This window comes from Rattus norvegicus, chromosome 10, assembly GCF_036323735.1.
Source record: "Rattus norvegicus strain BN/NHsdMcwi chromosome 10, GRCr8, whole genome shotgun sequence".
NCBI lineage: Eukaryota > Metazoa > Chordata > Mammalia > Rodentia > Muridae > Rattus > Rattus norvegicus.
In genome coordinates, this window is record NC_086028.1 from 103513443 (window position 1) to 103526670 (window position 13228).

The 13228-nt window shown below is 49.9% G+C and overlaps 1 protein-coding gene and 1 non-coding gene across 10 annotated transcripts; one reads left to right on the forward strand and one right to left on the reverse strand.

Annotated features, from left to right (window-relative positions):
- The first annotated feature begins 624 nt into the window (after nucleotides 1-624).
- C10h17orf99 (smilar to human chromosome 17 open reading frame 99) lies at nucleotides 625-12690 on the forward strand. 9 transcript variants are annotated; one of them, XM_063270048.1, is made up of 6 exons: nucleotides 688-1795; nucleotides 3160-3192; nucleotides 7639-7926; nucleotides 11162-11431; nucleotides 11585-11705; nucleotides 12584-12690. In XM_063270048.1, the coding sequence occupies exons 1-6, from the start codon at nucleotides 1759-1761 to the stop codon at nucleotides 12657-12659; spliced, it is 825 nt and encodes a 274-aa protein (XP_063126118.1). In that variant the 5' UTR covers nucleotides 688-1758; the 3' UTR covers nucleotides 12660-12690. The 9 variants fall into 9 exon arrangements, 8 of the variants coding, with proteins under 8 accessions (XP_038943431.1, XP_063126118.1, XP_063126119.1 ...); XM_063270049.1 differs by having other exon boundaries at nucleotides 693-1811; nucleotides 11582-11705; XM_039087502.2 differs by having other exon boundaries at nucleotides 1501-1795; nucleotides 12430-12690.
- LOC120095354 (U6 spliceosomal RNA) lies at nucleotides 9977-10080 on the reverse strand. Its single transcript, XR_005490834.1, has one exon. It is a non-coding gene; the product is annotated as a U6 spliceosomal RNA (small nuclear RNA).
- Nucleotides 12691-13228: the final 538 nt, after the last annotated feature.

The window sequence follows — 13228 nt, forward strand, 5'->3', positions numbered from 1 at the left end:
TTGTGAGCCACCATGTGGTTGCTGGGAATTGAACTCATGACCTCTGGAAGAGCAGTCCGAGCTCTTAACCGCTGAGCCATCTCTCCAGCCCCAATAAAGTCTTTTTTAAAAATCCTCATTTCAGAAACAAATTCTTTCTTTCTTTTTTTTTTCTTTTTTTCTTTTTTTCGGAGCTGGGGACCGAACCCAGGGCCTTGTGCTCTCTAGGCAAGCGCTCTACCGCTGAGCTAAATCCCCAACCCCAAGTTATTTCTTTTTTAAAACTTACTTTATTTTTTGGAGTACACTGTTTCTGTCTTCGGGCACACCAGAAGAGGGCACCAGATCCCATCGCTGATGGCTGTGAGCCACCATGTGGTTGTTAGGACTTGAACTCAGGACCTCTGGAAGAGCAGTCAGTGCTCTTAACCACTGAGCCATCTCTCAAGCCTCAAGAAACTAATTCTTTTCTTTTCTTTCTCTCTCTCTCTTTTTTTTTTTTTTTTTTCGGAGCTGGGGACCAAACCCAGGGCCTTGCGCTTGCTAGGCAAGCACTCTATCGCTGAGCTAAATCCCCAACCCCGAGAAACTAATTCTTTTTTTTTTTTTTTTTTTTTGAGAAACTAATTCTTAAAGAACAGGAATTTTGTGGGGAACTAAGTCAAAACATTCTCCCCTTCCCCCAGTTCCCACTGAAGAAACCTTACAGCAGGCGTGGGCAGGGTGTACACTGCTGAGTGTCAGAGCCGCTCAAGGCACACAGCAGGTGTCCAGGCGACCTGCCTCCTTTGTTAGCTCTTCCCCCGGCTTTTTCCTCTGCTCCCTTGCTGTGGGGCCACAGCACAGACAGCTTCCTGATAAAACTAGGCCTCTGTAGGTCCTCCAAGAGTGGCAAGAGGGGACCAGGCTAGAGTGGCCTTCCTAGAGAAAAGGGCTGGACTAGGGGCTTAAGTGCAGTGGTCAGTCAGGCTCTGTGGAGCATCTACACATGACAGGGCTGTGACTTGGCAGCCGGAGACCTCTGCTGTGAAGGAACTGCCAACGATGGCGGGCATCTCCTGGGTAGTCATTGAGCCTGCCCAGAACGCCACAGGTTAGTAGGAGACTGTAGGGGTGGTCTCCCATGGGGTAGCATGTTTCAGGGCTTATCTCACCTGCTTCTTTGATTCTCCGTCCCTCAGACCCTGTGGGTCTGGCCCTGGTGTAGCCTTAGGCTTGGAAGGAACGGCACTGCCCAGGCCACACCAATGTCAGTAGCATGGCCCGCTTTGTCCAGGTTAGGCTGGATCTAGGTCCTTAAGGGATGACCTTGCCTTTCTCTGGACTCCTTTAAGGACAAGACTCCACACTCTCAGGTGACAGGGAGTCTCATCCCGCCTGAGGTCTAACTTGGAGACAGAATGCACCAGCTATGCAGATGCCTGGTCTCAATACGGTGCTCAATACAATGCATACTAAAGCACCTTCTTCCCTGCCCCTTAGCAGGACCCCACTGATTCCCAGTGTTAACATTAGGCCCGTGCCGGTGCCCCAGGATAATTACCCATCCCAAACCCAGTAGGCACTTGCTTGCCCCCTCCACCCCCTGCAGGTAATGAGGGGAGGACACAGATGTCCCTGGAGTCAGGTATCGGCCCCCTGGAGAGCCACGGCCTTCAAGTTATCTCCTAGCTGCAGGCAGGCATCCACTCAAGGAGCATCGGGGGCCTCAGGGTGGAGAGGCCACACCAGGAAGCTTCTGACGCCCAGAGCTCCATTCAGCCCCAGTCCCACAGAAGCATGAGGTGCCTTCCGCTGTTCTTCTCCGCCATGCTGGGTGAGTCCCATGCTGGGTGAGTCTCCTGCAGGCATCATGGGAAGGGCCAAGAAAGAGAGAGAGAGAGAGAGAGAGAGAGAGAGAGAGAGAGAGAGACCCAAAGGCAGGAGCAGCCTGGAAGCCAAAGTAGCAGAAGGAGACTATGGGAGGGTCTGAGCAGAATATTGACAGCAGACAGCCTGTGTACGTAAGACCTTGTTAGGGAGTCATCCGCCATTTGGATTCCACTGGAGTGTGTATTGTGTGTGGTGTGTGGTGTGCACATGTGTATGGTGTGATGTGTGTGTGTGTGTGTGGTATGGTGTGATGTGTGTGTGTGGTATGGTGTGTATGTGTATGTGTGTGGTGTGTGTGTGTGTGATGTTTGTGGTATGGTGTGTATGTGGTATGGTATGGTGTGTGTGTGTGTGTGTGTGTGTGTGTGTGGTGTGGTGTGTGTGTGTGGTATGGTGTATGTCTGTGTGGTATGGTGTGTGTGTGGGGTGATGTGAGTGTGTATATGTGTGCATGGTATGTGTGTTTGTGTATGTGTGTGTGTGTATGTTTGTGGCGTGTGTGTGTGATGTATGTGGTATGGTGTATGTATGTGTGGTATGGTGTGTGTGTGTATGTGTGTGGTGTGTGTGTGTGATGTTTGTGGTATGGTGTGTATGTGGTATGGTATGGTGTGTGTGTGTGTGTGTGTGTGTGGTGTGGTGTATGTCTGTGTGGTGTGGTGTGTGTGTGTGTGGTATGGTGTATGTCTGTGTGGTATGGTGTGTGTGTGGGGTGATGTGAGTGTGTATATGTGTGCATGGTATGTGTGTTTGTGTATGTGTGTGTGTATGTTTGTGGCGTGTGTGTATGATGTATGTGGTATGGTGTATGTATGTGTGGTATGGTGTGTGTGTGTGTGTGTGGTGTGTGGGTGATGTGTGTAGGTATATGTGTGTATGGCATGTGTGTGTGTGTGTGTGTGTGTGTGTGTGGTGTGTGTGTGTGTGTGTGTGTGTGTGTGTGTGTGTGTGTCCAGCACTCAGGAACTAGAGACAGAAAGATTAGGAGTCCAGGGTTTGGGGATTTAGCTCAGCGGTAGAGCACTTGCCTAGCAAGCGCAAGGCCCTGGGTTCGGTCCCCAGCTCTGAAAAAAAAAAAAAAAAAAAAAAGATTAGGAGTCCAAGGCCACCCTCAGGTACATACTGAGTTCAAAGCCAGACTGGAGTACACAGAGAGACCCTGGGTAAAGTAAGATAAGATAAACACTCGTGATCAGAGATGCTAACTGGTCCCCGGGGCCTCACTGTCAGAAATCAGCCCGGGGAAGGAAGCTGTCTGGACAGTTTCCCTCCTCTACCGGCTTCCCTTACCCCTCTCCTCTTTTATAGCTGCCTGTGTCTTCTCAGAGGAGCAGACAGAAGGTGAGTAGCAGACAGAAGGTGAGTAGCCCCCACGCTGCAGGGAGATGGATCTAACTGGGGACACCTGGGTCACAGCTGCATTCTGTGGCAGGTGCCTTGGCTTGGGAGACGTTATTGAACGGTGAGGACACAGTTTGAGAGCACCCAGATGGATAATTCTGGCCTCTACCCCTACAGCGCAGGGTGGGCCGTTATGAGGCCTCTAGGGTACATGAGAGAGGAGAAGTTTGGAGTGTGGGAGGAGGAGGGATCCTCAGCAGCTGCGGTCACGGGGCCCAGGTCTTCATAGGAAACAAAATTCACCTGCTCCAAGCAAGTCCCACAGCTCTTGCCTAATGAGTGGAATCCAGAGAAGACTGGGGAACTCTAGTGTGTGCTTATCGGAAAGGAGGGGATAAAGATATCACACACACACACACTCACACACACACACACTCACACACACATACACACACACACACTCACACACACACACACTCACACACACACACACTCACACACACGTATAGATAGATAAATCCCTCCTTTCCTCCTCTTTTTGTCTCCCTCCTTTCTCCTTTCCTACCCCCCCCCTTCTTTTCCTCCCCAGGAGTCCTGGCAAAGGGCCTACTCCATCCAGGCTCTATCCATCTTCCTCTGCCTCTCACCTCCTTCCCCTAGATGGACCCCTCCCTTGGCCCTCCATCACCATGTCTGCAGCTCCTGTACCCCTCAAGGTGGAGGCAGGCAGTCCCCTCCCTGTCTCCCTGTCCACCTTGCATCCCTGGGCATCCCCTTCTGTTCTGCTTAAGGGCGGTGTTGACGCAGATCTCACTCAGATGAGGCACAGACCATACTACCATTTCCTCATTTTCTGCAAAAAAAGAAAGAGTTTATTAGTGTCTCGGCTAAAAAAAGAGCTGGTGGCTGGGTCTCAGGAAAGTACCCAGGCAGAGGCGGTCCTGTCTTCTTGTCCTCTCAGCCCATGGCCGCAGCTCTGCTACGGGTCTCTGAAAAGCTGGCTGATCCCTTGTTCCCTCACAACCCCTGGAGGCTGATGTTTGGCTGTTAGCAATGTTTCAGGATAAAACCAAATATAGAAGAACCCAAGCTTCCTGCAGGGACAGAGTATGGAGGGAACACCCCAGGCTTATTCTTAGGAATAAGAACATGCATGGGTGTAGTGGTTCACACCTACAGTCCCTGCACTGGGGAGGCAGAGGCAGGAGGATCTCTGTGAGTTTGAGGTCAACCTGGTCCACATAATGAGTTCCAGGACATCCAGGGCTACACAGAGAAACCCTGTCTCAAGAAACAAGGGCCGGAGAGATGGCTCAGCGGTTAAGAACACTGACTGCTCTTCCAGAGGTCCTGAGTTCAATTCCCAGCACCCACATGGTGGCTCACAACCATCTGTAATGGGATCTGATGCCCTCTTCTGGTGTGTCTGAAGTCAGCGACAGTGTACTCACATAAATAAAATAAATAAATCTTTTTTAAAAAGACAAGAACTTAAAAAAAAAACCAAAATAAATAAAAACAACAATATTTTTTTTAATTCTATAAAACGAACAAACAAACAAACAGCAACAACAACACCCCAGCAGTCGGCCTCACACCGGCTTCATGTGGAAAGAGAGCATCCCTGTTTTCTCCTCTGGGAGCAAACTGTATTTTCTCAATGCTTACAGTTGGTACATATGCAAACCAAGCTTCTATTCCCGGCCACCGAAATGGAAATGAGAGGGACTGGTTTTCTTCTCGATTTTACAAGTCAAGCTCATTGTTTCTTGTGAAGGGGGTAGAAAAATAGACAGACATAGAACCACAGCCTGGCCTTGAGCTCATTTCTTCAGTGAGGCAGAGTCCAGCCCCAACCATGTCGTTTGGATCCGAAAGAGACCTGTTGTCCCTAAAGATTAAGGTGGCGAAAGTCTTGTCAGAAGTCTGACAGACGGTGCTCAGAGAGGATCCAGCTTTAGCATTAGGTCCAGGTTGGAAATCTATTTTGATCTAAAAAAACAAAACAAGGGGGCTGGAGAGATGGCTCAGTGGTTAAGAGCACCGACTACTCTTCCAGAGGTCCCGAGTTCAAATCCCAGCAACCACATGGTGGCTCACAGCCATCTGTAATGGGATCCGATGCCCTCTTCTGGTGTGTCGGAAGACAGCTACAGTGTACTCATATACAAAATAAATAAATAAATAAAAAAAAACAAAAAAAAACAAACCAAAACAAACAAACAAAGAAACTCTCAAAGAGGGGTAGTTTACAAAGTTTTCACAAAGCTACAGAAGTGGGCTCTGTTGGTGTTGGGGAGCAACTAGACAAAAATGGGTCATCCGCTGCTGTGGGGTGGGGAGTATCTGACCTCAATACTCAGCTGTAATGCCAGCAGACACAAAATTCCCCTGAAACAGTCATGGGAATTAGGATCTGAGAGAAAGTGGTCAGATGCCTGGGGCTTCCCAATGTCTGCAGGAGCCTGGGATGCCTCCTCCATGGGTGTCCTCTGGCGAGGGCTCAGTAGAGCAAGGGCAATGTATACAGTCTGGGAGGTTAACTACCTCTTCATCCTCATCCTCCTCCCCTCTTCCCCTCTCCCTACTTCCCATCCCCCTCCCCCCCCTCCTCCATCTTCTTTGAGAGGGGTTTCATTGTGTAGTCTTGACTGTCCTGGAATATATAGATCAGGTTAGCCTTAAACTCACAGAGATCTGCCTGCCTCTGTCTCCCAAAGGCTGAGATTTTTTTTTTTTTTTGGTTCTTTTTTTTTTTCCGGAGCTGAGGACCGAACCCAGGGCCTTGCGCTTCCTAGGCAAGCGCTCTACCACTGAGCTAAATCCCCAACCCCAAAGGCTGAGATTATTAAAGGTGTATGTCACATGCTCTCTCTCTCTCTCTCTCTCTCTCTCTCTCTCTCTCTCTCTCTGTGTGTGTGTGTCTGTCTGTCTGTCTGTCTGTCTGTGAACCATATTCAGGCGGTACCCACAGAAGCCAGGAGAGGACTTGGATTCCCGCTGATAGTGGGGTTGGTACAGGCATCTGAGAGCCACTGTGTGACACTCTCTTTACTGCAGAGCCCTCTCCGCAGCTGCAGCTGCAGCTGCTTGTGTTTCTTTCTTAAGATTTATTTTTGCTATTTTTATTTATACGAATGTGTGTTCTGCGTCCATATGAGTGAGTGCCACTTGCATAGGCATGCCTGAGAGGATCAAAAGAGGAACCAGATCCCCTGGGATGGGACATAGAGGCAGTTATGAGCTGCCTGGTGTGGGGCCTGGCAACCCAGCTCTGGCCTTCTGCAGGAGTGGCAAGCGTTCTTAACCACTGAGCCATCTCTCCAGCTCCTTCAGACAACAAAAGGCAAAGTATACTTATGTAGCAGTTTCCCTTGTGTCCGGCTTCTCGGAGGTTGAGTCAGGTCTCATAGGGTCTGTGGCATCTGCTGGGCTCATTTCTTTCTTTTGACCTCGCTGGAATCAATCTGCGACCTCGCACAATGCAAACACAGGTTCTGCTGTTGCGGCACACCTCTCGACCCTCATTCGTCCCTGAGACCTAATCGTAGTCCTTGCCCAGGTCTTGTTCCAGTGTTAAGTTCTGAAGCTGTTTCCACCTCAAGAGGTAGCCATGGGGGCTGGGGATTTAGCTCAGTGGTAGAGCGCTTACCTAGGAAGCGCAAGGCCCTGGGTTCAGTCCCCAGCTCCGAAAAAAAGAACCAAAAAAAAAAAAAAAAAAAAAAAGAGGTAGCCATGAGCGAGTGGCCCTGGCAGGCATATAAGGATCTGTCTAAGGCTGTCATCAATTCTGTTGGGATGTGTCTAGGACTACAATTGTTAATCTTTTAGGCCAGGAGTAGCCTCTAATTCTTTTATCTCCACCCCTCCCCTCACCTCTTTCATGGTGCTGGGGGCAGAACCCAGGGATTGATAACCTTTTTCTTTTTCTTTTTTTAATTTTTATTTACTTATTTATTATATATAAGTACACTGTTACAGTCTTCAGGCACACCAGAAGAGGGAATCAGATCTCATTATAGATGGTTGTGAGCCGCCATGTGGTTACTGGGATTTGAACTCAGGACCTCTGGAAGAGCAGTCAGGGCTCCTAACCACTGAGCCATCTCTCCAGCCCAATGGCCTTATATTCTATCACTGAGATATACCCTCAACCCTTAGGTTTACACTTCTTTCAAAAACCAACTTGCTCATGTGTATATGTATCTGCATGAGTTTATGTGAACCACCCTATAGCTGTCCTCGGAGGGCCAGGAGAGCGTGTCCATCCCTGAGACCCAGAGTGACAGTTGGTTGTGAGCTGACCCGAGTTGGAAGTGCTCTGGGCCACTGAGCCTCCTCTCCGGTTCCGATTATTTAACTCTTTGAAGAATTGTCAACCCTGAGTTTCCCTTGGGCGTCTGATCATCTTGGTTTCTTTCTTTCTCTGGCTGGTTCTCTGCCCAGGCATCACCATTGCCTACAAAGTACTGGAAGTTTATCCCCGAAGTCGGCGAGTGCTTATAACCTGTGACATCCGTGAGGCACCCCGGCCCATCACATACTCTCTCATAGCTAGCCGAGGTGTCCTGGTGGCAAAAAAGATTGTGCGTGACTACACCCCGGCCTCCTTCAACATCAATATCACGCTCAAGTCCAGCCCGGACCTGCTCACCTACTCTTGCCAGGCGGCCTCGAACCTGGGCACCTATGGGCCCAGCAGCAGGCTGCAGATGTACTCTGAACTGTGGACTAGTGAGTACTGGGCTGCTGAGGCCGGTGGGATGGAGATCAGTGGAGGGCCTGAGGGAGGGAGGAGATTAGAGGAGACCTAGGAAGAGGCCAGCAGAGTGGGGAGGGACAGACTGCTTGCCTCTGAGGCTGTACTCATCCATGATGACAGAGGACACAGTCTCCAGGCAGCAGCCTGTTGCAGTAAAAATAAAAAAGTGGGCGGAACTGTTTCCTGCATGCACCCTGGCAGTCACTAGTTCTGGCTCCAGCGGGCCATTGGAACTATGGCTAATTCATCTCAGATTAGTGTCTCTCCCGGGGGCTCTCTGCTGGCCTCGAACTCTCTGGTTCCAGCCACCCGGTAAAATCAAGACTCAACAAACTGCAACCCAACAATCGGATTTACATGTTAAATCCTCAGTCCACAGTACATCCACACGATAAACTCACAGCCACTAGAGAAGATATAATTTGCCCATCTAGACAACACAAAACCCTGTACACATCCACCCCTTAAGAATAGTCATAACAGGGCTGGAGAGGTGGCTCAGTGGTTAAGAGCACTGACTGCTCTTCCAAAGGTCCTGAGTTCAATTCCCAGCAACCACATGATGGCCCACAACCATCTGTAATGAGCTCTGGTGCCCTCTTCTGACATGCAGCTATATATGCAGAATACTGTGTATATAATAAATAAATAGATCTTTAAAAAAAAAAAGAATAGCCATAACAACCTGTAAATGTGCAGAGAGAGGGCTGGGGATTTAGCTCAGTGGTAGAGCGCTTACCTAGGAAGCACAAGGCCCTGGGTTCGGTCCCCAGCTCCGAAAAAAAAGAACCAAAAAAAAAAAAAAAATGTGCAGAGAGAAACCTTAACATCCACCACCATGTTCTCTCGCCTGCCTCCTCCTCGCTCTGCCTCTCTAAGACTTTTCTCCCGCCCATCCTTCCTTCTCGTCCAATGACAGGCCTCGTTCTATCCTGTACCTGCCTTCACCTGCATAACCACATCAACCTACAGGTGGGGCCTGGCTTGGGGCTGGTGATCAGGGGGTTGCTGTTAGTTCTGTTGGTTACGTCACCCACCCCCACTGGGGGCTGGTCAGCTTCTCCACGGTCACTGTGCAAACTGAAGTTCTCTGACTTTGAGAGGCTTGCTTAGACAACCTACAAGTGGCCACATCTGGTTTCGTTCCCAACACTACCCACTCTAGACCTTCCTTTCTTCCCTTTCCAGCACAGAGGTCACTTCCTGTTCGTTATTAGGAACAGGAAGTATCAGTGGCCTCCGTGAGCCCAGCATCAACACCACAGTGCACAGGGTCGGGTCGGGCAGTGGTGGAGACATCTTTAATCCCTCTGCTTCGGAAGCAGAGGCAGGTGGATCTCTGAATTCAAGGCCAGCCTGGTCTACAGAGTGAGTTCCAGGACAGTCAGGGCGACACGGGGAAACCATATCTCGAAAAACAAACAAAAACCAACCCCCACCCCCACCCCCAAATGGTTGCGTAGGTCCCGAAGCCCAGCAGGAGGAAGGCTGGGGTCTCTTCCGAGCTGGCTGTGGGGTTGTGGACAAGTCTCTCAATATCTGGACCTCAGCTGCTTCCTCTGTGGGACAAAATGATAACACGGCCACCCCAGGGGGCAGAAGGGTTGTGTTCTGACCTGATGAGTCTGAGACCATCAGGAACAGGTAGCTACTGGTCAGTCCGGATGCTCAGAGCGTCCGACCGAGTACTCCAGCACCTGATTCTTCTTGTCCTGAAGGAGCTTGTCTTGGACTGAGAGATAGCCCAGCCATCCTGTTCCATAGCTCTCACCTCTCATCCCTGAGCCAGAGGCTGTCAGTCCAGGAGAGCATCCTATCACTGAGCTACATCCTTAGCCCAGCTTAAAGATTTATTTTCCTTTTATGTGCATGAGTGTTTTGCCTGTGCACCCCATGTGTGCGGCATCATAGCGGCCAGATAACAATCCCGGAGGTGGAGTCGCTGATCACTGTGAGCTACCGTGTGGGTTCTGAGAACCAAACTGGGATCCTTGGAAAAGAAAAGTAGCTTTGTTTTGTTTTGTTTTTACGGAACGCTTCATGAATTTGTGTGTCACCCTTGCGCAGGGGCCATGATAATCTTCTCTGTATTGTTCCAATTTTAGTATATGTGCCGAGGCGGGCACTTGTTTTGTCTTTCAAGACAGAGTTTCTCTGTGTAGCTCTGGCTGTCATGGAACTCAGTATATAGACCAGGCTGGCTTTGAACCCAGAAATCCACCTGCCTCTGCCTTCCAACTAAAGGCATGTGATGCCACTGCCCAGTCTGTTTATTTATTTAGAATTATGTGTGGTATGAAAAGGTGTCTTTGGAGGCCAAGTCTTACATTTCCCGGAGTTAGAGTTACAAGTTGTTGGGAGCCACTCGACATGGGTATTGGGAGTCTAAGTTAGGTCCTCTGCAAATCAGTAACACTCAATGGCCGAGCCTCTCCAGCCCTTTGTTTTCCTTGTTTGTTATTTTCTGCCCCAGATTCTTTTTTTAAATATATATATGTGTGTGTGTGTGTGTGTGTATACATATATATATATATTGTAGCTGTCTTCAGACACACCAGAACAGAAGACGGCACCTGATCTCATTACAGATGGCTGTGAGCCACCATGTGGTTGCTGGGATTTGAACTCAGGACCTCTAGAAGAGCAATGTGGTGCTCTTAACCACTGAGCCATCTCTCCAGCACCCCTGCTGGCTGCCTGGGAAACCTGACTGTCTCGCTACCTTCTTAGATAAACTGCTTGGTGTTAGCTTGGTAAGGTGGGACTTAGCTCTTGGGCCTCCACTTTTTTTTCTCCAGCATGATTCCCTCAAAAGCTTAGTCCAAAACAATTTGCCATGTGGTGGTATGCGCCTTTAATCCTAGTACTGTAAAAGCAGGAAGATCCCTGTGTTCAAGTTCAGCCTGGTGTACAGAGGGAGTTCCGATAGCCAGAGCTATCTGTAGAGAGACCCTGCTTCAAAAACAACAAGGACAAAAAAAAAAAAAAAAGAATTTCTTTAAAGTACATGTTAAAGATGAAATTGTATCATATATACTACAAACCGTCCAGAAGCCTGGACATTCGGTGCAGAGGGCACGCTGGCTGGGGGAGAAGGTAGCAGTCACATTAAGTCTCTGGGTTCACTTGACACATCAGGAGGAGAATTTATTTGGGATGTGAAAAGCTTCTCCACCACACCTATGCTACCCTCTTCCACCCCGTCAGAGCCAGTGTCTCAGCTGCAGGCTGACTTCGTCCTACGGGATGGGGATTCAGGTCCCACTGCAGAGCTGTCCTGCCTGGCATCCTCAGGCAGCCCACCCATCACCTACCGCCTGGTGGGGAATGATGGGCGTGTATTGGCACAGCAAAGGCCACTCCACGGAAAGCCTGCCAACTTCTCCCTCCCGCTGTCCGAGACCTCCAGTGGGTTCCAGTGCGTAGCTGAAAACAGTATCAGCGTGGACAGTAGTGCCCTCATCCTGCTGCCCCCAGGTGAGCAGGTCCTTCTGGGCCTGGAGCAGGGAGCTACACCCATGTTCAGGAAGGTGGTTTGGGCTGGGGAACGGCTGAACCTGGCCACTGTGCAGGGCAGGGCAGGGCAGGTCCAAGGGTTGCTGCATGACTCTCTTGCCCCTTTTATAGCAGAGGCCCGATCCGAACTCGTAACCACCCTCACAGGGGAGCTACCCCTGGCACCCACCTGCATTCTGGCTGGCAGCCTCATCTCCATTGTAGTTATTACCTCCGGGATGCTGAACTTGACCAGGTAAGCTGTGGGAGCTTGGTGTGGCGGGGCGGCTGACCACCTCAGTGACAATCCAGTGTCCTGAGTGGGAACAGCAGGTTCGTCTTGTGAGACTGGGTTTGTAAAATAAGGCTTGACCTGAAGCTGCTTATTAAAGCCAAAGGAAAGATCCTTACACACTCCACCCTAACCATGGCTCCCAGCCGACATCTGGTGAGGGATTTCCCAATGGGCCTCATAGGGCCTCTAGGGACCAGGGTGGGTCAGGAGCTCTGCCCACCACACAGTCTCACTGGTCAGCCTTTCGGCAGAGGGAAAGCTTCCCAGGTTACCTTCTCCTCAAGCCTTCACATCTCTGACATGGACAGTGGCCAGGGCATTTGTGTGCTCTGGTTCCAAGCACCAGAGATCTCTGTGCAGACCCAGTACTGGCCTTTAGGTTATGATCACTTCTGTTCTCTTGAACATCTCAACTTGGCACCTGCTGGACTTTATGGTTCATCCTCCCGAGACCATCTTCTCCAGGGGCCAGACTCATAGGAGAGCATGTCACCTCTCTGAGACTCATTGTTTTCCTCTATAAAATGGGTGCGAAAGCCTAGCTCCCACTAACATGTGACCAGGGACCAACGAGTGGCCTCTTGGTGATTCAGTGCACTTAGTGGGGTGAGTGAGCTCACCGGTGCTCCCGGCACCACAGGATCTGGTGAGTCTGTCTGACCTGGACTAACTCCCTTGTCATCAGGTTGTGACCAGAAGACAGAGCCTTGGGCTTGCCTCCCTGCCCTAAACAAGAACCCACCAATGGAGCAAAAAAGAGCCTGGGGAGTAGGGGATAGAAAGGGGGTGCAGGGCTGAAGAGATGGCTCAGTGGTTAAGAACACTGACTGCTCTTCCAGAGTTCCTGAGTTCAATTCCCAGCAACCTCATGGTGGCTCACAACCACGTGTAACGGAACCTGATGCCCTCTTCTGAAGACAGCTACAGTGTATTTATATAAATAAAATAAGTAATTCTTTAAAAAAATAAACTTGGGGTTGGGGATTTAGCTCAGTGGTAGAGCTCTTGCCTAGGAAGCGCAAGGCCCTGGGTTCGGTCCCCAGCTCCGAAAAAAAGAACCAAAAAAATAAAAATAAAATAAAAAATAAAAAAATAAACCTTGATAAAAATAGACGGGGTGCAGATCAAGGTACCAAACGTAGTGTACCCCAAAAGAGGCCCAGAAATCTAGAGCATTCGTGTGAAGGAGGCCCGAGGGAATAAAATCGTACTGTGTGGGATCCCTGCCGAGTGAGTGAGTGAGTGAGTGGCCGTTGGTGAGCAATGATTGCTCCAAGAAAGCACAGGAGTGCCTGACTGAGTGGGTGCGCCTGCTCCTACTCTCTGATGCACTGAAGCCCAGCTTCTTAAATTTCTGGTCACGACCCTGCCTGGGGTTGCATAACCACTCAAGCTGGTGTTCATTGACAGTTTGGCAACAGTAAAAGGTTTCTCTGTGTGGTGCCTCATACCTGTAATCCCAGAACTTGCCGAGTGGAGGGAGG